Below are 24,527 nucleotides of genomic sequence, written 5' to 3' on the forward strand. Positions count from 1 at the left end.
AGTCATGCCAGCTGGTGTTCCACTTCAATAAAAGGATGCAGATAAAACTGGATGCAGTGCTCAAACCCAGATCTTTACAGACCTAGTTATGGTGAGAATGTTCAGTGTGTTGGAGTCAGAATATACCCAGAAATCTCAAGGTTTTTTATTTCTCCCAATTGTCAGGCAATTCTCCCATCTGCCAAAGTAGGTTTTAACTCTCTAGGTCAAAAGAAGAATTTCTGGCAGAAACAGAACTCTACTAATGTTATCATAACAACCCAGGGTGGTGATGGTATGTACAGTTCCCAGCACTGGCTCAAAGGGGCAAGGTTCAAACCTTGAACAGACTCTGAAAACAGACAAATACAATCAGAAGAACGGACAGTATCTTATGAAAGAAAGCTAGAAAAACCTGACCTATGGAACCTGCAAGTGCTCCCCAGGAACACACTGGGTAAACATCACAGAGAAAGAACAGCCAGTAAACAGCAGCACACAGTGGACAATAAAATTCAGGAACATTGTCAAGACAAGAACCAGTCACAAACACATTGAGACCTGGATCAAGGGGTCAAGACAAAGCGAGTTTCTACAACAGCCTTCCAATCTTCACCTTAAACCAGTTTGGTCACTTCAGCTCTTGGAACTGATGCTATGACTTGGGTACACAAGACAGCAGATGACTGACTAAATGAGCCAGGATAGCCCTCCCAGTTTCATGTCCTACCTTCCTGCAACACCTGCCTCCCAACCCATGCAAGACACACCAAAAGGCCACCCCCCCTTTTCTACAAGCCACTGCACCATGAAAATCAGCCCTAGCACCAGGAGTCTGTTCTACATCTGGCATGGCTCTGGTAACACAGTAACAGGGGAGATCTTGGGCACTCCACCTTTGTGGGTTTTTTAAGCAACCAAGCCAAGTCAGCTAAAAGCTGAAGGTATACATGAAGTTACTGAGCCAGGAGAAGTGTTAGCAATTTGTCTGAGGCATGTTCTTCCAAATATGAGTGATGGAGAACGCTAAAAGAAACCAAGTGAATAGTCAGGGGGTGCTACTCATCAAAAGGGCTAAAAGCTGCTGACCGTGCTAGAGGCAGTTCTCTTGTCCAGTGCAAGGCAGCAATTCTCAAATAGTGCTGACTGCAGCTCTCTGCAGGAACCACTGTCTCACTCAGGCCACTCTCTGAACACAAAGACTCAGCACTCTGGGCCATGTGAAGTGTCCCCATATTCCACAGGTTCGCCGGGCCTTGTCATAAGGTATTCAATTCACCAATTAAACTATTTCTGTTTCTCTGTCAATTCAGTACATTTCTGTAACTCCAAGGAATGTATCTGTATTACACAAGTATTTAATATTCATAAGACCATAATGCAAATCCATGGAATACTCCTGTTTGTTGACACATGCCTGTGAGTTTCTTTGAACCTAGAGAGTTGGGTCTTACAGGTGACTTTGGATCAGTTTTTCACCAAACACTGTTAGCAATGGAGTACATGGACTGACACACAACAGATTTTCTGCTACTGGAAACTGCAAACACCACTTATTTTGATCTTGAGAAATGCAGATATGCCCCTAAAAATTTTTTTGAACTACTTTACCTGCTCTTGTATGGTGTCTCCATCAGGAGTGGGCAGCTCTAAGGAAGGAAGAACTGCCCAGCAAATTACTACAGACAAACCCAGCAGAGCTGACATCCCTCCTGACACAGATGGGCAGAGGTAAACAGCTCTGGGCAAGCCTCCTCCAGCTCCAGCAGCCTTCCTCTTGTCAGCAACCACTCACCCTCAGCATCTGCTGTTGCTGCTGCTGCCTCAGGTACTGTTGTTGCTGCTGGTCAGGGAGGATCTGGCTGGGTCGAATCCCTGAGGGGACTCCCTGTGGACCCAAATGGTTCATCCCACTCATCATGGGGGTCTGCTGTATTGACTGGTGAGGAAACCTGCAGGAGAAGAGGACAAGCTCGTGGAGGAGGACATTAAAAGGCAGCCAGCTTCTTTAATCGAAACACAACAGACAGCCCAAACAGTCCCCTGCAATCCTTGCTATGTCTACAGAAAGGTGAGAGTCATCAGGGCCTCTCAAGGGTTTAATCCAACCTCTTTTTCTAAAAGCCCTAAGTAACAGTCCTCATCCCACTGTTCTGCATGGTTTCCCTGCTGGATTTATGCCTGCTCAGGAGCAACAGAAATCCCAGATCTAGCCCTTCGATGGTGATCTGCTGGCTGGATTTGAAACCAAAACTATGACTTTACCAGATAATTTTCCCTCATACTTCTCTACTCCATTTTCCACTGTTTCCTGCCTGCAACTAACATTTCTGAATTTCATCCTGTCTCTCTGTTTCTTCCCAGGACTCAAAGCTGGATAAAGATGTTCCTCTGAGGGTGCAAATGACACAGATGCTGCATAACCCAGCATGGAGAAGAGGGTTTTCACAGACTGCTGTTAGGGTTGTCTGAGCAGAGTAGGGAAGCCCTCGATGAAATACAGCTTATTAACATCCCTCAGGGCAGGACATACCTCTGTGTGTTGCTCAAGGTGTGCCCATAGCCAGGGGCCTGCTGGTGCACGTAGCCACTTGGTCTCTGCTGCATCTGTCTAACAGGATCCACTAGAGCAGGATTAGAGCTGGGGTGGGAATTCTGATAGGGCTGGCTGGAATAGGTAGGAGGTACCATCGTGCCTGACTGGGAGGGGTGCTGCTGAAGGCCTATGTGGGAGACGTAAGGAGTGTAACCCTGAAATGAAACAAAAAGCCTTTTTCAGTCACGGGGGGAAGGTAGAAAAGGGAATCTGGAACACAGGACATCAGCCTCCTGTGAATACTGTCACAAGGAAGCTCAGTGAGGAGGGAGAAAAGCCAAAAGCTTACAGGATTTAGCAGCAAGAATAAATCTGCTGCCCTGTGCTGGAAGCCAGATTCCAGCCCTACCTGTGAATTGCCACCTACCTGGGAGGGCTGCAGTGCTCCATAGGACGGGGTCGGAGCCATCTGGCGCACGGGCTGTTGGCTCATTATGCCCTGGCCCTGCTGGAAGGCAACAGAGAAACGCTTTTGCCAACATCTCCAAAGGGCAGGAACACTGCTGCTCTCTCCTCAGCAGCTCCCACCAAACCAGACAAGCACCTTCACTGCTTAGCCCACGAGGTTTGCTGCACAGCAGACACATGCTCATGACTTCTGCCTCACCCTGACCTTGGGACAAACAGGTCACTAAAAAACCTGCCTCCCCACAGCCAGGACGTGCCCCTCCCATCGCCCAGCAGCCACAGGTGCCCCTTCAGGGACAGCCTCCCCCCAGCTGTCAGTGACGTGGGCCCACAGAGCAGGTGGCACCACAGGAACAGACACGAGACAACACCTTTCCACAGAAGACACAGAGACAGGGTTGGGCAGTCCTGGCTAGAAGGGACAGCACCAAACAGCCTGGGCTTGCTACACTGGGGAGTCAGCAAGAGCACAGCTCTGACTTACCAACTTTGCTTGGAGCTGCTGCCTCAGGATCTGTCCCTGGGATACTGGAGGCTGCTGCCTGTACACTGTTGTCTTGTAGGAGGGGTCAATGCCCATCATGCTGCCCATCCCTGGAGGCAGCACACCACTGTATGGAGGACGACTCTGAACCAGTTTTCCCAGCGGCATGCGCACAGGTCTGTAGGACGTATCCAGGCGAGGGCCACCTACAAAAGAAACAGGTTGCCTAGTCACAGGTTATTGGTGCACCCCACAGCTCCAGAATGACTGTTCACCACTGTATCTAGGAGTGACAGGCAAAAGGACAAAGTGTAGGGACCTGCACAGGGCCATCTCACAGAAGGGGCTCTTACAGGAGGTTCCCAAAGAGGTGCATGATGCTCAGCTCTCCTGGGCACCTACCTGCTGGCAGAGGCTGATTCTGGGCATAGAGACCCACTGGTGAGGGCCCATATGCCAACCTCGACATCGTGCTTCCTGACTGGTGATGCAAGAGATCTGTAGGCATACCCACTCCGTAGGAAACCCCTCGGCTGGGGCCCAACACAAAGTCCTGCAAAGACAAAGGAGTAAGAAATATCAATATCCACAAATGGATGAAGAGTATGAAAGGGCTGCATAGGCCACAGGAGGAAACTTGGAATGCTCTCTGACCCGGGCAGCCTCCTTCCCTCCCATCAGAGATTAAGAAAATGTCTGCCCTGCCCCAGGCTAGAGAGAGCAGGACAGAGCTCCAGCACTCCCAGCTGAGAGGAAACATATCACATCTTCACCATTACACCACCCTCGGGCTCCTCAGGAAGACTCTAGGGAGAGTTCTGTGACTAGGAATGGTGGCCACAGGAGGTCCACAGCTCCTGGGCACTCCATTACCTCAGTTTTGCTGGCAGACTGGTTGCGTTTCTTGGTTTTGCTCTGTTTCTTCTTGCGTTCTTCGGTAGAGGCGGCAGGATTGGAGCTTGATTTGTCAGCCTTGGCTGGTTCTGCAGCTTTCTTCTCTGGCTCTAAAGCCACAGGTGTGGGAGGTTCTTCCTCTTCAGGGGGCAGTGGCAATGGCTCCAGGTAGTAACTGCGGGGCTTGGGTTTCAGGTGTGTGTGATACAGAAGGAGCCTCTGCTGCTCCTCAAAGCGGGACACCTTGCGGTCCACCCGGACTGTCCCAAACCATCCCCAGGAGAGGGGGGCTGAGTGCTTTAAGCCCTCAAAGAGATCCCAAGGGGAAATCTTCTGCTTTGTAGAGACTTGCAAACCCTTTAAAGCAAAAGAGATGAGAACCTCAAAGCCCCTGTTGTTATTCCTATGAGGGTAAAGGAAACCATGCTTTCTTCTGGCTCTCAGTAAACAGCCTGCGCCTCCCACCCTAAAGGTCCTTTCTCTTCTAGGTGGCAAAGCAGTGATTTCTAAAGGCCTTCATCAACAACTGCCAGTTTCCTTCATCCCACCTCTGCCAGTCTCCTGCACACTGGCACTGCCCAGTAACTTATGTGACAGGGATTACGAGTGTCTGTTTATGCTTTATATAAGCATAAGTACAACCCCAAAGTTTGATTAACATTTCAGGCCACAGCAGCACGTATCACCAAGCATTAACACCCAGTTTGCCCCTTTTTGGACATGGGTATGAGCCAGCTTGTCTGTGTGCAGCCAGTCACCTCAAGGCTGTCAGGGAACAAGGCACTGCACGTAGATGCCTCCCAAGCTGTGCAGACTCAAGGCATCAGAGGACAAGGTGACACCTGCACTCAGGAGCTGTGATACGGACAAAAACGCTTCACTTACCTCCTTCTTGAAGATGGAATCAAAGCCAGCTATTTTATTGCCTTTAGTGTCAATGAGTGATCCCTGAGGTTCACAGGTGATGACATCTCGGGTCTGCTTGGGAAGTGGCAGCAGCTGTCGCACCTTCTCCAAGCTGTCCGACTGCCGGTCCCCCAGCTCCTTCTGCACAAGTGGAATAGAGAAGACTTGAGGAATTGCTCAGGAAAAACCATCCAAAGCCCACCTCTGCCTCTCTGGTTTCAGTCTCCATCCCTGCATTACACCCCTCTCACCTTCACACCCTTCAGCCACAGGGGCCACCCTCACTACTTCGTCTAAACAGCAGCAACAGGACAGGTACCATTCATGACAAAGGCAAATCTGCACAGTGGAACAGCCACAACACAGCACACTCTGCTCCCCACACAGGGGCTGGTGTCCCTCACCCTGAGTTTCTTGACAAGATTCATGTAGGCCCGCTTGTTCTCCTCCATGCTGCCCTGAGAAATGCTGGACATGTCAGCAGCCAGGGTGCCGTTGATGAGAACGCTCAGCATATCCAGCACGGTGGTGAAGAGCTCGCTGTTGGTCAGAGCAGAAAGGTCAAGGTCACCTGAGAATCTGAGACAAAGCCTCTACCATCACAGCAACACCAAGCATTAGATCAGATTGTCAAGAGTATTGACTAGTCAGAAGATCCAGTCTTCAGACTAACCTCCCACACCAATCTTCCTTTTGCTTATACACCACAGGGCATTCCCACTTGAGCTAAGTGCAGTATCACAGATAAAGACTGGACTCCTTTCTATCCATTCAGCATCTCTAAAAAGCAGGTCCAGACTCAGCTCTTCCCTGCATATCTCTCTGCATCTGGAAAGCCCTGTTTGCTCTGGATATGGCACTTGGATATCAGGACCTAAGTCGTGACCTGCTATTACTTCGAAGCCTCATTCAGCTGTCACAGTACTTCTGACAGATCATCTAAAGAGACAGCTAGCTCACAGGGGAAATGGGGCCACGCTAACAACTGCCTCCTTTGGGAAGTGTAAGGATGAGAAGTCAGCCAGATAGTTACTTGTTTGACTGCATGTCCACGGTGCCGCTGCTGATGATGTCCAGGAGAAGCACAGCCCATTCAGTTGTCTGTTGTGTACTGCGTTGGACCGTGTCAAACATTCCCCCCACCTGGCAAAGAAAGGGAGTTCAGTCACAGGGCCCCAAAAAACTACTGAGACTTAAAAGTGAGAAAGGAGCTTAACTTAAACCAGCACTTAAAGGAGCTTAAATCCTACTGAGAGCTGAAGAAGACTGCTGTCAGCAGGACAAACCTCCGATGCAAGGAGCAGTGCTGCAGACTGAAAAAGCATTGAAATGGGAAGGCACATCTACAAAAGAGAGACCAAGCCTTTGGATTTCAACCTGATTAAACAGAGCAAGGGAGTTGATCCATGCACCCTGTCACACTCAGGTCTCAAGACCTAGAAGCAGCACAAGTGTCTCTCCTACTTCCTTGCATCAGGACATATATAGCCCCTCCAATGTGTGTATGTTCCAAGAAGAAAAAAAAAAAAAAAAATAAAGGCAGACAACTCTTCACCCCATATGGATAAGCTCTTTTTCTGCAACTGCTCACCAAATTCAGCCGCAGTTTCAGGGCTTCGTGCATCAGCTGCTTGGCTTTGCAGTCGTCTTGGTACTGATCCTCCCGCCAATTGGTAACAATCTAAGACATGAAGAAGAGAGGACAGACACCACAAGCTGTATGCTGGAGCTTATGGAGAGCAGCCTGTACTGCTCACTGTCTAGTGATTCAGAAATGGTCAGCTCAAGCACTCTATTCCAAGACAGATAACATCCTGAGGCCATGTCTGCTGGAGGGGCGAGCCCCTGAGCAAAGTGAGGGGAGAAAAGATACCCACCTGCTGGACCTGACTGTACAGGGAGGTGAGGAGGCCTTCCCGCTGCTCATCCTGTCCTTTCAAGCACGTCAGCACCAGTGACAGAAAGGGCTGCTGGCTCAGGAGGGACATACTGCAGAGGGAACAGAGCAGGAGTTATACTGCCAGGCTGGGGGATCAGCACAGCAAACAGTGCCTGCCCTTTTCCCTGGACTCACCTCTTCTGCTTCTGGCGGTCCCGCTCTTTGCGGGACGATGACCCCAAATGTTGTCCTTTCTCCAGTTCTTCTCCAGCAGCTTTCAGCACATGGCCCTGCACTGATGTTGGAAGCTTGGCAATCAGAGGGGCCACCAGCCACACTCCTGATCTCTCCAGGGAGCTGTGACAACACAGGAGAGAAAAGCAGTTTGCAATCCACCTTATAATTCAGACTCATCTACGAGGGAGCTGCACGTTGGCTCTACACCTACCTGAGGATGGGTTTGGATTTGTTGCTGGCAGGTGTGGCACTGGTTGAGCTACTGATACTGTTGATTCCATTACCAGAACAGCTAGCAGAGCTGGTCTCTGCTGACTGCTGGAATACTTCAATGGTGGCCTTGGCTATATTTTCTAACAAGGAGTTCATCTCCTGGAGATAGGGAAGAAAAGACAGCCAAGTCCTTCTCTGAGAGCACCCACTGACAGGGCTTGCACATTTCAACACAACTCACTACAAACCCAGTTTGCCACCTTTCCCATGGTTGGTGCTCTTCAGGTCTCAGTCTCACTGCTTCCTTCTCAAGCTTGGCTTTCACAGGCCTGATTCCCTCATCGTGTACTTTTTCCCTGTTCCCACTTCTGCCAGGCCACTTCCCCACCAATTCACAAGCAGCCACTTCCCACATCCCTGTATGGTCTCCTCTGAGCAAAAACTCACATTGTTTGCCGTCTGTTTAATCATGAGCTGCAGCTCCAGGGAGGACTGCCTCATGGTCCACTGGTCCAAATTCTGCAACACAAACACACACACTCCATGGGATTCCTTATCTCACTTCGGACTTTGTCAACTCACACCCTCAGCTCCCACCATAACGAGTGCCAGGCCTCTCAGAGGGCTGTGGGTTGGACAGCCCCACTCTAACACCACAGCACAATTACTAGGACACTCTTAGACCCTGGCAGGTGTCTGCACCTGTAAGATGCGTTTAATCCTCTGCCGCTGAGGATTTTCTCCTTCCTCATTGTCCAGCAGCCGGTGTGGATAACAAATCAGCTGCATCAGCCTCTGGGCCTGAGTGCTGCTCAGGACAGGATCCTGCAAGTCATTGCTGTCTTCACAGAGGGACTTCAGACATCGCTCTCCTACCCACTCCTGCAAGACAAAGGCAGAGTCAGCACAGTCAGACTGATGTCTGATTCCAAACCAACGCCCCTGCTTTCAGTCTCAGAGAGATGCATGGAACACATCAAAATCATAAAAGCCTTATTAGTATGCAGTTATGCCTGATAATCATTTCTCTTCATGAACTGTACTATCCTGATTCAGCAGGCGTCAGGCACAGCACAGCAACCGGAACAGAGCAAACATCAACTCTGACAAGTCAGCAGTAGTGAAACACAGCAGTTGCTCTTTCTTTTGATAAAATATCGGTGTGATTTAACAGCACACAGCCACTGCCATGTCCAGGCTCCACCCACACTGCCACTTGGGCTCAAAAGATCAGAGGGGATCACTTAAAATTGTTTGGGTCTATTTGCTGCACAGCAAAGCTCTGGAGCTGTCCTAAATTAGATAACTCATGGCTGCAGCAAAGGCTAAACCAGAACATGTCTTAAGGAAAAGCACACCCCTCAATTCTCAAATAATGATGGAAAACACACTGCCATACTTTGCAAATGCCAATTACTTTACTTCTCAAAGTCTGGAAAGGAAAACTACTGACTGGATGCAAGCCATTTACAAAGTCACATATCATGAGAAGGGAGACAGAAAACTATTACTGTCAGCCACTCAATTTCAGTTGATGCTCCCTAAATGTATGTAATAAGGGCAGCAGTTTCCAAAACAAACATGAGGTAGGCACTTCTTCACACAATTTACAGTTAACCTGCAGCATTCGTTAGTGCAGAATTTTTTCATATTTAAAATTAAGCAAATTCATTAAATTAAAATCAACAGAGGACTGCTACATAAGCACTTCTGCAGCTGCAGAGCAAGTCTGATCAGAGAATTATTCCACTGCAAAGTGACAACCGGAGAAGAAGAGATAAGGATCCAGTTCACCACGTACAAGTGCTGATTCTAAGCCTAGTAAGCTGGAAAGTCCCTCTCAGCAGGGGACAGCACTCTAACCATTGAAGCACAAAGGCTGGAAAGGTTAAATCTCTGGTTTGAAATCCTCATGGAACCACAACCTTCAGCTTCATCCCAGATGAAGTTTCCACTTTGCCAATACATGTAGTTTGGTGACCTCTGCAATGCCTGTTGCATTTCTCCCCTTCAGTGTTGCTACATCATAATCTCTTGAACTTCTCTTCCTTGCCAAGGAAATAAAGTGTATCCTTGGAAGGACCATTTTTAACACTTGCTCAGCTTCCTACAAGAATTCAGATTTCATCTCTGATCAACTTTATTGGTATAATCTCACAAGTAAGACACGTTGGAGGGAAGGGATGCCATCCAGAGGGACCTGGACAGGCTTGAGAGGTGTGCCCTGTGTGAACCTCATGAAGTTCAAGGCAGTCAAGTGCAAGGTCCCACACTTGGCCCAAGAACAAACACAGGCTGGGCAGAGAACGGATTAAGAGCAGCCCTGAGAGGGACTTGGGAGTGTTGGTGGACAAGAAGCCTGACATGAGCCAGTGTGTGAGCTGGCAGCCCAGAAAGCCAATTGTATCCTGGGCTGCATCCAAAGCAGTGTGGGCAGCAGGTCAAAGGAAGGGATCCTGCCCCTCTACTTTGCTCAAGGCCATGCTAGATGGGGCTTGGAGCAACCTCGTCTAGTGGATGGTGTCCCCACCCATGGCAGGTGGGTTGGAACCAGATGACCTTTAAGGTCTCTTCCAATCCAAACCAATCTATGAATCTATGAAGAAACCTTTAAATTAATTATAATCTGCTCCTTTTCCCAATCACCTCAGGAAGAAGTCTATTATAAAGTATATACCTGAATCTGAGATTGGGAAATCACAACCTGTAATTTAAGGCATTCCACAGACATTTCAGAATTGATAGTGAAGAGTTCTGCAGCATCCACTGCTCACACTGGAAATGTTAATATTTAACACATCATTTTACCAGCCCTTTACAGCTGCAGGAACCCTGTAGGAGCTCTGGCACAATTTAGTGGTAACTTCCTGGAATGCTCATAACCATTACAGCCAACAAATGGTACAAGCAATGACACCTGACACTGCTACTCCTTGCTGAACACATACACTTTTATCTACTTTGAGTCCTCCCTATGTAGACTGTGACCAGCAAGGGAATATCTACTGTAAATGCTACAGTCAGGTTTCAGTAACATCAAGCATGTTGAATTTATGCTTGTAAATAGGTGGCTCCAATTCTCCTTTGGTAGGATGGTACATGAGGCCCGTGCTGTTGCCAAAGCAAAGGGGATGTGCAGTCCCTGCACAGGGAAATTCTTGACCACTGCTTGCCTCCCTGTGTTCTGCTAACAAAGGTGAGCAACCCTCAGAGCTGTCACCTGACAGAAACATCACAGGTTCTTCACTGATCTTTCAAAGAAACACCTGCCAAACTCAACCTGCAGGAAGGCATATGGGATATATCCATCTGCAGAAGGGATAGGGACAAACCTAGAGATGGGACAGACTCACCTGTTGACATATACTCCTTAGCACATACTTGGCATAAATATCCAAGCTGGCTGTTTCTACAGTAACTACCCGACCACCAGCCTTCCTGGTGCCCAGCTCATCATCCATGAGATCATCGACACCTCCAGGGTGGGAAAAGCCAGAGCCTTTCAGTTCTGCATCTCCTAAAAGAAAAACACAAGCGTCACCTAATCGACAACCCTAACCACAAAGTCTGATTCAAAAAACACCCCGAGTTTTTGTAAACTCCTTCTGGGATCAGTGATCTCTCTGCAGCCAAGGGATTCAAAGAGTGTTCAGAGCTCAACCAAAGGGCTACAAGGCACATATTCACCGGAATGGATCTCCTCTGGCCTTTGGTACAGCCAACACATACAATTCAGTGCCTTCCTCCCACTCCCCTGACAAACATTCTTACAGGTTCAGGCTAACACAGGTACACACCCAGAACAAAGACAGCCTTCAGCACTGCAAAGACTGCTCCATCCACAATACGGTTCTGGGAAGCTGCCAGTAAGTGACGGTCACAGGAAGAGCGGATTCCCACCGTGGGTTTGTCTGCAAAGAGGACAAAGGGGAAAGGCAACACTCAGCAGGAGAGAAAGGCACGGGCTCCAGAGCTGCCTGAGTTATGTGCCAGCAAGTACCACAAAATCCAGCTCAGTGAATCCCGAGGCCAGTCCCTTTCCTGGCTTTAACATGAGGTCCATTTAATTAGGTTTGGTGAAGCATAGTGCCAATCACACTGTGACAACTGAACCATGAAATCCAAATGGGGTGCAGTGCCTGTGTTGTGAACTCCAAGCTCCAACAGTACCCTAAACCTAGAATACAGGCTGGATTTAGAAATCTGAGCTATCAGGATACTGATGAGGAGCCAAGAACAGAGCTTCCTGGACTGCTTCCATCATCAGACAAAAAGGGAGTGCTGTAAAACAGCAGCTTCTGGCACCAAGTTAAGAGGCTCTACAAAGCTCAAGACATAAAAAAAGAAGTGATCATTACTCTAATGGTTTAGTGACAGCAAGGCCACCTCTACTGGCTGGTTTCCTGCCTCCAAGAGCCTTCTCCCCAATGTGCCGGGCTACCACTGCCTGACATAAATTGAAGGATTCCATTCTTTGTCCTCTGCAGAAAGCAGCGTATCAGGCTTTGCCTGCTTTATTCAAAGCAAGGAGGTTATGATCTCTAATCTGAAGGTTCTAGTATCTCTCTTCTTTGGGTGCAAGAGCCTCAGTACTTTCACAATAAAGGCTCCACGTTCATTCACTTACTGCCGTCTTGCTGGCACGGGTTCAGCTGCGGAGTCTTAAACAGATGGAGTAAAATCCGGCAGGTCAGACGTGCTCCTGGTTCTGAGTCCTGTTCACTGCAGGCTATGTAAAGAAAACAGCCAACTGAGATGTCTTAAGCACCAGGACAGCTGACTCTCAGTCCAAAAGCTATTCACAAGTGCACTTGCCCTGGAGCAGCCAGTTGAGAAGCTCCAGCAGCCTTATTGTATTTACAAATATGGGGCGTGTGTAGCAATTAACATGGAAGTGAGCAAATCCATCAGTATTATCCCCAGTGACATAACACTGCACTCTGCTTGCTCCAGCTTCACCTTGTCAAGAGTCTGGATGCTGCATTCCCCAGAGTAAAGGTGGGCAGGTTGGTAGCAGAGTAAAATGACCCAGGTGCTGTAGGCCCAACTGCTCAGCTGGCTGCTCTAGCCAAAATAGGGTTCACCAAGTATCCATTGAGGATAGGCCTGTGGGCCAGAACTGAGACTCAGACCAGCTCTGTGCAGGGATGCACTCACCAGCATTGAGGAGGGAGGGGATGGCAGCACAGCGGATCAGGTCCTCCAGCAGCAAGCACTGCCGGGCTATGAGAATGGCAACAAAGGTGGCCAAGGAATCATGGAAAGACAAGTCACTGACCTGGAAGAGAGGAGATCAGCCACTGATCACAACAGCCTCTACCTCATTCCCTCTGTCAGCAATTCCTCAGCTTGCCTAGGACCTGGGGGAGGGCAGAAGGACCCATAACCCCTGATCAATGTCCAGGATCAGCCCAGGCTGCAACAAACACCAAAGGCAGCCCCCGGTATTCAAAGCCTTCTCCCTGCCCTCAGAAGACAAAGCCTCCATCCCTTGTTTATTTTTGCCTCCTCCCAAGGGATCCCTCCACTCCTGCTTCAATTCCTTTTCCCCTTTTGAATGTTTGCACTTGCATCAACATTGCAGAGGAGATCATTGAAGCCACAGGTCCCATTATTGGAGGAACAGCACAAAGCTTTGAGCACACCCAGCCACTCGGCACTTAGAGACTTGCAGTAGCCAGTTAGCTCAGCACACAGGATAGCAATGTCGTTCACCCTGTTAAATAAATAATGAAAAAAGCAGAGGGTCAGCTTTGCTACTCATGCATGCCATCAGGTCAGTCATTCTTTAAGGGACCCCAGATTTCATCCTCCTTCACACCCCAAGACAGTCAAGAAGTGGCTACTGGCTTTCTTACCCTCACCTAAAGGTTTTACTATCTCAGTAGAACATTGAAAGTGCTGCCTCTCACCTGTCTGGATCGTGGTGTCCCACACACACGTGCATGAGTGCATTACAGACGAAGCTGTAGCGGTTGGCTGGGTTTTCATTGAGGCTCTTGCCCAGGTTGGTGTAGGTAAAGTTATGTGCAGATGGATTTTCAATAGTGTCAATCATAAACTCTGGTTCCCACAGCATGTTGGAGTCAGATGGTTCAACATTGCAATAGATTGTGTTCTTCACTTTGGAGCAGAAGTCACTAACCAGGACAGAGAAGAGATTAGGAACACAAAAAGCTGAGCTGCCACTGAACTCTGGTAAGCAAAGACAAACCCTCCCTAGGCACGAACGTGTTGATATTCACAATCTCCGTGTACCAACAAAGACTCTCCCGTTTGTTATTTTCTATTCATTCCTCCTTTGTGCTTGTATTGCAGGACATACTGAACATTCAGTTTATTTTCCACATCAACCAGAACTTTACAGAGTTTCTATCATTCCCCCTTTGTACTCCTCTTCCGTGGAAAGGAGATTCAATTCCTCAGAAGTAAGTCATTCCAAATGTCTGATAATCTATCCACTCACTCTCCTTTGGGCCTAACTCTACCACATGTTTTTTGGATTCTGTTGCCCCAAACCACACTTGTGTCATGATTTAAATGGTGGCCTCATGGTGCTCTCTGGTCTGTTCTCCACTCCTTTCTAAACAATATGTAACATTTAATTGCTTTCTGACTGTTACTGTACACTATAACAACATTTTGAATTATCTGTTACAGCTAAAAGGTCCTTTATCCAAATGGTAGGATTACTAAGAAGCAGAGAACAACCTTTAGGATGAACTGCTCAGTCATCAGCTTGGCAGGAACAGAACTCTTGTCTACTCTCTAGGGGTGAGGTAAGTAGAGACCTGTAGAGGTGCAGAGGACTACTGAAGGCAATTTACCAAAACCAACCTGATGACCTAAGAGCCAAGAGGACCCACTAAGTCATTACTGCCTGTCAAACAGGCCACTACTCACAAAAGACCCCAGTTCACCACAGAGAGCATCTCAGGGACAATCCCATCAAACAAAATCACAATCAAAGCTTAAGTCAAGGTGCTAAACTGGGAAGCACCCGTGGCATCTCACCTGCTTCAGACTCACCTAAAGAGCTCCCCAAATTTACTTTTGAGGTGACTGCAGGAGGTATACAGGTCGTAGAGATAGGCCAGGATACAGCGCTCTGCTGAGGAGCCATCCGAGCGGTTCATGCCGTGTTTCACCACCCCACACAGACTGCACAGAGATGAAAAAGAAGGGGGCTGAATCCTCTCAGGAACGACACAGGTTATGTCCCCATCCCTTACAAACCCCCAGAACACACACACAGTGAGGGGGAGACACCCTTACCCTTCGAAGACCTGAGCCATCTGGTCCTGGTTCAGGATAAGGCAGGAGTGGTAGTGCCGCAGCACAGCCACGATGCACAGGCACAAGCTGGTGGTATAGCTGCCAACAAGGTCGGAGGATTTCAACAGCAGTTCTGCCTCCACCACGCTCAGTTCATTCAGCAACTGCACCCAATGACAGAAAAACCCTTCAACAGCCACAGGGGTAAGGTATGGTCAGAAAGGGAGGAGGCACACCAAACCCACAGCCTATAGGACCTGCCAGGAAAGGGCTGCCAGGCACTTTCTGCTTGGTGAACACCTGGCACCCCACACTTAGGCACAATGCCTCAGGCAGCAGAAAGGGCTGTCAGGGCTTGGGTGTCACAGGGTGATGGGGATATGGCTGCAGGTAGTATCAAGCAGCTTGTTTGGTAGTTCTATCCTGCATAAATCTCACTTGGCTCTCCTTTTCAGGCTAAAAGCCCCAATTCCATCAGCAAGGCTTCAAGAGACACCTGGTACAGGCTGCAGAAACAGCAACAGGATTTTAGCAGGATCCAGAAGGCAGCTTGAGCTGCCATGTGCCAAGGATTTTTCCAGGGGAGCAAGGTAGGCAAGGTGCCAAAGACAGACAATCCCCTTCTCACTCAGAACAAGGCCCTGCTGCAACCAGAGACAGAGACTGAATGTAAGTCCTTTGGAGAAAAGCCCAAAGTCTCTGGAAGAATAATCCTCAGAACAGAACATGTAAGACTATGTGCCATGAACAACCTACTCCTAACAGCTGCAGCCCAGAAGCATCACAATGACCACCTCATCTGACCACCTCCACGACACAGGTCAGAGGGTCACCAACCATCCCCAGAGCACAGATCTGCTGCCTTTCAGGGGGATGAATCCCTCCCCAGGAAGCAGCTGAGCACACTGCCCTTACCTGGATGGCAAAGTCGATAAGACCACTGATATTGAGTGAGTACTCCATCAAGTCAAATATGAACTGCACGTGCTGCACCAGAGGCAGGTGGTACGACATTCCCAGAGCAAAGCTGGTGATCTGCTCCAAGACATTGCGAGATACCTGCAAGTGCAAGACAACACTCAGGACTATGTCCCCTTGCAGAAGTCCCTTACTGGGCCCACCTCCCTTCTTCCCCTCCAGGAAGCTGCTCTCAGTAACACAAAGGGCCCAAAAGGGACAGCAGTATTGAGGTTTCCATACCTGAGATGTGACCTGGTGCTGATCGAAGTGAGAAAGGTGCTGGAACTTTGCAAAGATATCTTCAGCTGTTGGGAATGCTTCTGGCTTGCTCTTTTTCCTCTTCTGGCCTTCCTCTCCACCTACCAAAGTCGGGAGGATTAAAAAACAGTTATTAGGCTACCTTCCTCACCAGAGGACTACACATCAGCCATCGCCTACTGCCAGTCCCTCAGCAAGACCAGCTCCTTTCATGCAGTACAGCCAAAAGGCTGAGTCCCTGACCTTGACAAGGACCAACCTGAGTTCAAGATAAATGGCTGAGGGAGGAATTCCTAACCTCCTGAATGACAGTATCCCAAATGAATGTTATTCCTTGGAGCACCCTTCTCTTTTGATTTAGAGGAATACCTATTCCCTGATGAGAACGGGCATTCTGGACAGGGGATGTTTAGCCTCAAAATCTGTCAGAGAACTCCACCTCCTACCACATTTCACATTGCCTTTCAGGTATCAGACTAAGAAAGAAAAATTGTAGCCAGATTCTCAGCTGATGGACATTAGAGGTTTTCTATTGGTTTTGACACAGCCATCTGAATTTCCTATCCTGTGAACCTAGCATGTGCCTGAGAAGTCAAAGTTTTGGTCAGATCTGATTCTGAACTTTGCATGACTCAATTCTCTTCTGAAGAAAAGTCCAGTTAAACAGATATTGTCAACAGGAAACTGATGGTTTACTTGCTAGTCAGTATGTTTGAAAACAGAGCACCATTTCTCATTCACTAACACCTCTTACCACACACTGCAGATTACATAAAATCCTTTCACTGTGAGACTCCAGACAAGGGAGTCAGCCAAGTGGAAAGATGCTCCTCCTTCAGAAAGGAGAGTCTCAAGCTCTACTAACCTGTCTCTGCAGTACTCTTTCTGTTTAAGACTTTCAGGATGTCTTTGGTTATTTTCTTGATCGTGTGCCGAGCATCGTCCCGTTGTTTCCCAACCCCGAAAAGAACGACCAGCCTTTGGTTACACTCGTGACTGCACGACTCCTCCTGGGGAAGCAGAAGAGACAACTTGCATTAGCAACCATGAGCCCAAATGCCCTAACCTTCTCTCACATCTGGATCTCTTTAAGGAAAAGGAAAGCTTCATCTCAGAAGCTTCTCTGGGAGTAAGCAAGAAGACATCCAGAAAAGCAGGACTGCTCCTCACCCACTCGCAGCAGGGAAGCACAGCAGCCTCAGCAGAGCACAAGGGGAGCAGTTCCAAGCAGGTCTCGTACCTGAGGAATGGGGAAGTGTGTGGCATACTGGATGTGCCGAGGCTGGTCATACAGGGATGCAAGCATTCCCTCCACACACTTATCCTTCAGCAGAGGCTTTGCTTCCTTCTCAGGATCTGGTTTCTCAGGGGAAGGGCTGGCTTTAGATTCGCAATGCATTGGTGGAGAAAACATCTAGGGAGACATAAGAACAGGTAGTTAAGGAACACGGTCATGCAACAGTAAAGATTGCTGAAGGAAGGTACATCTGCTCAGGCCTAGAAAGGAACGGGAAGAGGGAGGGAGGGTTGGAGAAACATCCAGTTCTTAGAGCAGTGGCCAAAACAATGTGCTAAGAAACTATTCCCATTTCTGCTCCTGGTCCATGTTGTAAATTGAATTAAAAACTATAGGAAATAAATAACCATGGCTTAAAATTCTGGAAACAACCACTTCCACGGAAGAAGTGAGGATCCTGGGAAAGCCTGCTCTGCACATCACACTTGCCTAACATGTACCTTGAAAGGCCAGAAATGGTTGGATAAATGTAGGGACCAGGGGACTTTTCAACCACCACAGGTTACTTTTATTACCAAGTGCTTCAAAGTGTTCTGAAAGAACGACTGCAACTCGCTCTAGTCTGATGGACACCAACCTGCATGAACAGATTATATGAACCTTTTACAGTGTCAACTGCCACACAACCCAGCCACTCCCAGCACACTGGCTCTACAGGAGAGATACACAAATGCAAGGCTACATACCGACCCACTTACTGAGCAGGTAGAAAAAGCAGGAACATACCGAAAAGTCTGTCTTTTCCATGTCATCAAAGAGCATGCTGGGGTTGTGGTCGATGTCCATGGGCTCTGAAAGACCTGTGTCCTGGGAACAGAAAAAGCAGCTTTACATCTCAGTGATGCATCAGGGAACAAGAGAGTATTTGTTGACTAAAGCACTTGATGTCCACGTTGGACAGTGACAAGCAATATACCAACACATCCATGGTGCCTGGCAAGTTGGAGCCCAATACACTGCAGTCATCATAGGCAGGCCTCACACAGCACCTCATGACATCCTGCTCTGCTTCAAACCATGCAAGATCTTCCTATCTACACCTTTAAAATCTGAGGTTCTTTCCAGCCACTTCAACTGAGATGCTAAGGAAACAGGTTGGGGGAAGGAGGAGCAGGAGTCACTGGAACGTCCTCCAGCACGTAATAGCAAGGGGGCTGCAAAGCTGGTAAAAATGGGCAAGCAAAACACAGATGAGCACAGGAAGGCCATGGTGCTCTCACCTCCAGCTTGATGCCACTGTTTCCCTCCCCCTCCTTCCTGTCGTGCTCCTCAGCAGGGTCATCAAAAGGTGAGGGCGGGCGAGGCCCGTGAGAGTCCATGGCCAGATCCCCCCGGGAGATGAGTGTGCACATGTAGATGTTGTGAGAGAAGACGTCGTGTCGGATTAGCTCACAGAACAGCAGCACCAGGTTAAAGAACTCCACCTTCTCGTTCTCCTTCCCAGGATCAGCTGAAAAGACAACACAGACAGCCAGGGCTATCAGAGCTCTTCTGCCACAATGAGCAACACCAGTAACCCAGCCTAGGGTGAGGGAAAGCGTTTCTGAGATCTCAACACAGTGACTGGTACACAGTTCTCAGGTTACAGCAGGGACTAAAATCAGAAAACTCAGTTCCAAATATTAGCAACTAAGTCAAATGTGTCACAGCCCAGAGGCACAGGACTTTAACCTCAGAAGTGCTATTCCTGGGTGTACAAAGAGTTGCCTGCATCATTCAGACCTGTGTTCTATCCCACTTAATTTGTTCACAGTACTTTCCCATAGAAAAACTATTCCAGAGCTTTGTCACTACTTAAAAACAACCATGTAGTTCTCAGCCTGAAGTAATTCCTGACTAAGCTATTCCTGACTCATCCATCCTTGGCCAATGCTCTGTTAACAGAGGTGCTTCTGCCTTATCTTTCTGTCATCTGGCCCTGCGATTTGCTTTTCCTCTCCTTCCAAGGTAAGCTCTGGATTGCAAGGAAGTCAGAGAGAGAATTTACATATACCCAAGATCTACACACAAGTGAACAGCACACAAATTCAAAGTTTGCAGGAGAGGGAAAGCTAGAAACTGGGAGACCACAAGTTCTTATTACATACTTAGCATAGGAGCTTGAGTGTCAAGGAACTGCATGAGGACATCCTGGAAGACAGGAGCGCTGGCTGCTGACAGGGAGCCTGAGGAGATGGAGCCCTTCTCATCCACAACTTCAGAGTCCCCACATCTCTGTAGAAAAAGAAAAAAGTCTCAGCTGCTGACACAGTGGAGAAACTCCCTATCCATAAACTCCAAAAGAAGAAGTCTTCAAGAGAATTTTTTTATCTTGCACTTATAGGAAAGCTACCACACAGGTTTCTGTAAGCTACTTCACAGCCTCCAAGTACGCCAGTGCTCCTGCACTGCAATCAGCTGGTCTCACATGTATCCAAGAAATGTGATATTCACCATCCCACAGGCTCATTTCTGACCTACACTGGGTTAGGTGGAGCAAATGCCATAACTAACAGCACCAGTGCCAAGAGGCACTGTACTGATTGGCCTTTGCCTTTTGGTGTAACCATAGTTAGGTAACCTCTGCTACCCCCTGCAGCTGAGAGACTTCCAGGAGTAAGGACCCACCTCAGCCTCTATCTCTGCCTGACGCTTCTCCAGGAGTTTGGCCACCACCATGGCCCTGTGGCGTCCAGAGCGTTTGTAGCTGACGGCCCACTCACACAGCAAGGCCACCACTGCATCGTCATCCGGGGAGATCTGTTGAGGTACAAGCACTGCAGTGAGAACCTGAGCCAGACTAGGGGGGAGCAGACAGAACAGGGACTCTACTTCTAATAAAGCACAGCCCAAAGACTGATACATTCCCCTCTTCCTAACAGAAAGGATGGACTTTCTAGAGCACAGACCCCCCTTCTCACTTTAGTACCTCCCTAACAAGGCTGCATGAAATCCTTTTCAATGGAGGTCACATCTCTTGGCCAAAGGCCACTACCTAGTCAGCTCTCTGCAGACACAGGACAGTAACAGTGGGATATAAACAAGAACATAGTCACGTCCAACACCAGGGCCCAGCAGCAAAGTCCCAGGGCACCTCATGACTGTCTTTGGTTGGACCTAGGCCAAATATCCTGTTATACAAGGAATCCAAAGAGTTGCTGAAGTCAGATCTTTCAAAGCTGTGACTGTCCAGAACTTCTAAAGTGTGCAAGACACGGCCAATAGTGAAACCTGGAAGAGAACAGAGAAGAGAAATGCACATTTGGCACCTGGTACAACAGACTGGAGAGCAACACCCAGATGTGTTTCCAAGGTCAGAAAGGCCTATACCTTGTATCAAGACCAGTTCAATGAGGAAGAAAAGATGAATTGCAGTTATAGGTGATCCTCTTTTAAGGGGAACAGAAAGTTTGGACCTTTCATCCAAAAGCCAGATGGACCCTTCTCTTAAGAGAAGATTGCTGCCTTGCTGGGGCCTGGGTTGGGGACATCATATTGTGAAACTTCCAAGAGTGGTACATCCCTCAGACAATCACCCATTACTGGTCTCCCACACAAGGGGAGACGAAAAGTCGTAATGTGTAATCCAAGGGTGATCAAAAGGGACTTCAGGGCCTTGGGATCATTAGCAGGGCATTGTGGAACACAGGTTATTTTCTCTTCCACTCTTCCAGTTGCAGGCAATGACATTGGAAGAAACAGACGAGCCCAGTCTATTAACACATGGCTCCGTGGCTCGCGTCTGGGATGGCCTACACAGCACCAGGCATGTTGGACGGTTCAGGGCATGAGGAACTGGCTGGACAGTCCCATCCAGAGGGCAGTGGTCAAAGGCTCAGAGTCCCAATGGATACCAGTGACAAGCGGTAATGTAGACAGAGATCAAGTGCACCCTCAACAGGTTTGCAGATGACACTGAGCTGAGTGGTTTGGTTGACACTCCTGAAGGATGGAATGCCATCCAGAGGAAGCTGGGGGATGAACAGACTGAGGGCAGCCCTGATGAGAAGGATTTGGGGATGCTGGTGGATGAGAGGCTGGACATGGACGTGGCAACATGAGCTCACAGCCCAGAGAGCCAACTGTACCCTGGGCTGCATCACAAGCAGAGTGGGCAGCAGGTGAGGGAGGTGACTCTGTGCCTCCTCCACTCTGGTGAGGCCCCACCTGCAGTGCTGCCTCCAGCTCTGGGGTGCCCAGCACAGGGAGAACATGGACCTGTTGGAGAGAGTCCAGAGGAGGGTCGTGAAGATGTTTAGAGGGATGGGAGCACCTCTGCTATGAGGAAAGGCTGAGAAAGTTGGGATCGGTCAGCCTGGAGAAGAGAAGGCTCAGGAAGTTTGTCAGGGTAATAACACATGGAGCAGGGGAAGAGAAACTATCCTGCAGGAAATTACCTGCTGTGGTTTCCTGGCACTTGTCAAAGGACCAGCGAACCTCCACAGCCTGGCCACGTTCCTTTATCTGCTGCTCGATCTCACGCAGCTTCGCCCGAACCTGAAAGCAACGGACTTGTGTAAACAAACATAAGGGTGCCTTGGAAGTCCTGGGAACAAAACTATCAGAAAACAGAGAGCATGACAGGAATTCTACTTAAGGTGAGATTTTGCCCATCTTCCAAGGACATCACTGTCTTGCTTATAGCAGAATGGGAGCAGTTAATTCCTGGGGAGCGAGACAGCACCTCCAGCTCTGCTCATCACGCAACATGAAAAGAAAACTCTGAAAGAGCTAAGACACAGCTGTTACCTCAGACCACCAGAGCTCCCTTTGCTGAAGGGCTGCTCACCTGCTGGGTGAAGGCTGAATTCCCTCCTGGCATGGGCAAGTTGGATGGGGCTATAGGCAGGTGGTCCAGTGGAGAGCCAGTTTTTATCCTGCTATCAGTCAAGGAGTAATGCCAGACAAGGGCACTGGGGCAGCACAGAATTATACTCTGAAACAGATAGAAAGGTAAGTGTCATTGAGCAAATCGAGGTCAGAACAATTAAGTTACTTAAGTTTCTATGGACCTAACCACTACTTTACCTTACTGCCCAGGCATTCATCATCCTGTATACAAAATATTTACTATTTGGGTGGGGTTTTTTTTGTTCTAAGCTACCAAAGAGTCTTTGGACCATACTAGAGTAGAAAGGAGTAAACTAGAATTTTTTGCTGCACTGAGTTTCTTGCCCTAGGTGTGCTTAGGAAGCCAAGACCAGAGTTCCACATTATCCAAAAGCAGCAACATGGTTTTTTTTTAATGATCTTGTACACTCATAAAAATACAGACAAAACTTCACTGAACCATTCCTACAATACTCCCCTACAGCTTCTGGCTCACAAAGAGTCAGACACTAAAGACAGACAACCAAGGCTGTTTTAAACACTCAAACCAGAGAATCTGCCATATCTTGAGATCATCTGAGCCAAGGTCAATTAAGCACAGTGTTAGAAATGCATCTCTTTCCAGCCTGACTTCACCCAGCTCAAACTTCCAACCATTGGATCTTATTCTGCCTCAGCCTTATCTATCATCTGCAGATCAGAAGATCTGTAGATCTATCAGAAGAGCTCTTCTGAGACATCCTAAGGATCAGATCATCATTAACCAATGTCACTTTTTAAGCAGGTTGTGTTCAAACCCAAATCAGTCAAACTTTTGAGGTACATATGCTCAGATATTCCCCTAAAGTAAGCTCCCCAAATAGAGGATTTTTATATGAAAAAGACATGTTTTATCACATAGAAAATAGAAAAAAATAAAACAAAACAAAACAAAACAAAAACCTCTCAACTTCTTTAACAGAAAGTGACCCAGACAGACTTAACAGGAATGCAAAGGAGTTATTTATAAACCCACACTGCTCTCTAATCCTTGCAGAAAAATCCTGACTTCTAGCCAACTGTACTATAGGAATTTTCTTTCTACCCTGTCTGAGAGCTGGCTGGCTGCTTCTTGCTTCTGTCAGGGCTCCTTCATCTCAAGTTTCTCTCTTGAGCAGCAGTTTCTCAAGCTTTGTGCTCTCTTCCTCTCCAACCGCTGCTCCATCCTGCACTCTCTGGCACCTCCTCTGCTTTAACAAGCTTCTTTTCTCCCCTGGAAGAGACCAACTCCACTCCTTCTGCATGGACCCACCTGACCCAGTCCCTCTCCTCTTGAAGGAGAAAAACAGTCATGAATGAACACACACACTGAACAGAACTCATCTATTTCTGACACAGGGACAGTAAGGACTGAATGCCACAGGGTCACAACAGCACCTGCCCTTCAAAAACACCCATCAATAGGGCTTTGGCAGCTTTACCCTTTTATTGCAATGTAAGGTTTAATCAATCCCAAGTATAAAGATTATGAGTTGAGAGTAGTTCCTTTTCACACCCTGCTGCTACTCCTAAACCATTAAATTCTTCCATAAAGTGGGAGGGGCTGTTTTTTTGTGTGTGCTGGTTGTTTGGTTGTTTTTTTTTTGTTTGTTTGGTTTTTTTTCCTGTGGAAACTTTTCTTCTGATGAGGGGATGTTTGCTTTTAAGAGCTGACAAAATTACAAAGCACTTTCATTTCTGGCATAATTTCCTTTCCTAAATGACAACCTGCTGTTGACACACTCAAGATGAAACAACCCTGTCTTTCTCATCCCTTCTTTTGTAAAGCCTTCCAGCCATGAGGGGCACCTGTGAGTAGAGCAAAAGGCTCTGTTCCAACCCATTTTTCTGATGCAAGTCAGTCAAGGGCGCTGCTACAGCACTGATGTCTGGCACGAAACCTCTTCAAACACACCAGCAAAGACAATCAGGGTTTGATACTTCTGTACTCAGGAAGCTGCTGACTCAGACCGCAATGATTTTTCTGTGACGGCACACGGGGCGTAAATTGTCCCTGTCGACCCCACAACTCCTTAAACCCACCTGGAGGATGCAGCTGAGCCCATACACCACGGGCCGGTGCTGGGGGCACAGCAGCAGGTCGCTGAAAGGGCTGGGAGGAGGATTCCCCGCGGCTGGCTGAGGGGTGGGAGTCGAGGGGAGCGCGTTGCCCGTCTGGGCAGACAGGATGTGTGGCGGGTGCCCGCCGGCACCATCCAGCTGCATCGCCAGCCTGCGGGTGCAGAAGTAGGCCAGACGTCTGGACAGGTAGGCAGATTGCACAAACTCCCCCGAGTACTGCAGGGAACAGGGG

The 24,527-nt window shown here is 48.3% G+C and overlaps 1 protein-coding gene across 6 annotated transcripts in view; it reads right to left on the reverse strand.

Annotated features, from left to right (window-relative positions):
• MED12 (mediator complex subunit 12) overlaps nt 1-24,527 on the reverse strand; it is a 33,453-nt gene that overhangs the window by 3,531 nt on the left and 5,395 nt on the right. For 4 of the 6 annotated variants that reach the window (XM_027902887.1, XM_027902884.1, XM_027902883.1 and 1 more), the window contains exons 7-41: nt 24,257-24,511; nt 22,155-22,301; nt 21,763-21,862; nt 20,460-20,596; nt 19,994-20,125; nt 19,474-19,600; nt 18,607-18,836; nt 18,113-18,193; nt 17,330-17,503; nt 16,955-17,099; nt 16,072-16,190; nt 15,787-15,930; nt 14,872-15,035; nt 14,626-14,757; nt 13,509-13,736; nt 13,168-13,312; nt 12,754-12,874; nt 12,224-12,325; nt 11,394-11,507; nt 10,950-11,113; nt 8,299-8,478; nt 8,044-8,115; nt 7,595-7,755; nt 7,342-7,503; nt 7,145-7,256; nt 6,859-6,948; nt 6,301-6,410; nt 5,672-5,807; nt 5,247-5,408; nt 4,341-4,718; nt 3,870-4,020; nt 3,468-3,673; nt 2,943-3,023; nt 2,513-2,730; nt 1,775-1,931 (exon numbers count right to left, since the gene is read on the reverse strand). In XM_027902887.1, the coding sequence (XP_027758688.1) occupies nt 1,775-1,931; nt 2,513-2,730; nt 2,943-3,023; nt 3,468-3,673; nt 3,870-4,020; nt 4,341-4,718; nt 5,247-5,408; nt 5,672-5,807; nt 6,301-6,410; nt 6,859-6,948; nt 7,145-7,256; nt 7,342-7,503; nt 7,595-7,755; nt 8,044-8,115; nt 8,299-8,478; nt 10,950-11,113; nt 11,394-11,507; nt 12,224-12,325; nt 12,754-12,874; nt 13,168-13,312; nt 13,509-13,736; nt 14,626-14,757; nt 14,872-15,035; nt 15,787-15,930; nt 16,072-16,190; nt 16,955-17,099; nt 17,330-17,503; nt 18,113-18,193; nt 18,607-18,836; nt 19,474-19,600; nt 19,994-20,125; nt 20,460-20,596; nt 21,763-21,862; nt 22,155-22,301; nt 24,257-24,511 (5,337 nt within the window). Of the gene's footprint in view, nt 1-1,774; nt 1,932-2,512; nt 2,731-2,942; nt 3,024-3,467; nt 3,674-3,869; nt 4,021-4,340; nt 4,719-5,246; nt 5,409-5,671; nt 5,808-6,300; nt 6,411-6,858; nt 6,949-7,144; nt 7,257-7,341; nt 7,504-7,594; nt 7,756-8,043; nt 8,116-8,298; nt 8,479-10,949; nt 11,114-11,393; nt 11,508-12,223; nt 12,326-12,753; nt 12,875-13,167; nt 13,313-13,508; nt 13,737-14,625; nt 14,758-14,871; nt 15,036-15,786; nt 15,931-16,071; nt 16,191-16,954; nt 17,100-17,329; nt 17,504-18,112; nt 18,194-18,606; nt 18,837-19,473; nt 19,601-19,993; nt 20,126-20,459; nt 20,597-21,762; nt 21,863-22,154; nt 22,302-23,279; nt 23,404-24,256; nt 24,512-24,527 lie in introns of those variants that run through there. The other 2 variants (XM_027902885.1, XM_027902889.1) reach the window with 2 other exon arrangements.

This window comes from Empidonax traillii, unplaced genomic scaffold, assembly GCF_003031625.1.
Source record: "Empidonax traillii isolate 1590-97213 ecotype Southwest subspecies unplaced genomic scaffold, ASM303162v1 scaffold918:size355816, whole genome shotgun sequence".
NCBI classification, from domain to species: Eukaryota; Metazoa; Chordata; class Aves; order Passeriformes; family Tyrannidae; genus Empidonax; species Empidonax traillii.